The sequence below is a fragment of the Eimeria mitis genome, genomic scaffold (genome assembly GCF_000499745.2).
Source record: "Eimeria mitis Houghton genomic scaffold, Emh_scaff1184, whole genome shotgun sequence".
NCBI lineage: Eukaryota > Apicomplexa > Conoidasida > Eucoccidiorida > Eimeriidae > Eimeria > Eimeria mitis.
This window is the reverse complement of record NW_013568071.1, coordinates 11,389-11,805: the sequence shown is the minus strand read 5'-3', so window position 1 is coordinate 11,805 and position 417 is coordinate 11,389. Positions and strand designations below refer to the sequence as shown.

The window sequence follows — 417 nt, the reverse complement described above, 5'->3', positions numbered from 1 at the left end:
GCGTCTGTGCTGCTCTAGCTATCTGGTTGAGTGCACGAGCACCAGCAGCTGCAGCAGCAGCTGCTGCTGCAGTGCAGCAGCAGCAGCAGCAGGAGCAGCAGCAGCAGCAACAGCTGTCTTAGCATAGTACTGCATGCAAACGACAACCATGGGCCATACAAACTCCGAACCAGCAGCAGCAGCAGCTGCTGCTGCTGCTGAAGGGATTGCTGCTGCTACTACTGACGGTGGTGGTGGCGGTGCTGCTGCTGCTGCTGCTGCTGCTGCTGCTGCTGCTGACAGCAGCAGCAGCCCCTCAGAAGGGGCGGCAGCAGAAGCCGTTTCAGCAGCTCCCAGCAGCAGCAGCAGCAGCAACGGCAGCAGCAGCAGCAAGGGCTCCCCGAGCAGCAGCAATGCCAGCAGCAGCAGCAGCAGCAA

General features: G+C 61.6%; 1 protein-coding gene across 1 annotated transcript in view; it reads left to right on the top strand.

Moving 5' to 3' along the window:
* Positions 1–392: 392 nt before the first annotated feature.
* Positions 393–417, top strand: part of EMH_0031380 (uncharacterized protein) — a gene marked incomplete at both ends in the record, with an annotated part of 1,022 nt that continues 997 nt past the window's right edge. Inside the window, one exon of the mRNA XM_013494513.1 lies at positions 393–417. Within this exon, the coding sequence (XP_013349967.1) occupies positions 393–417 (25 nt within the window).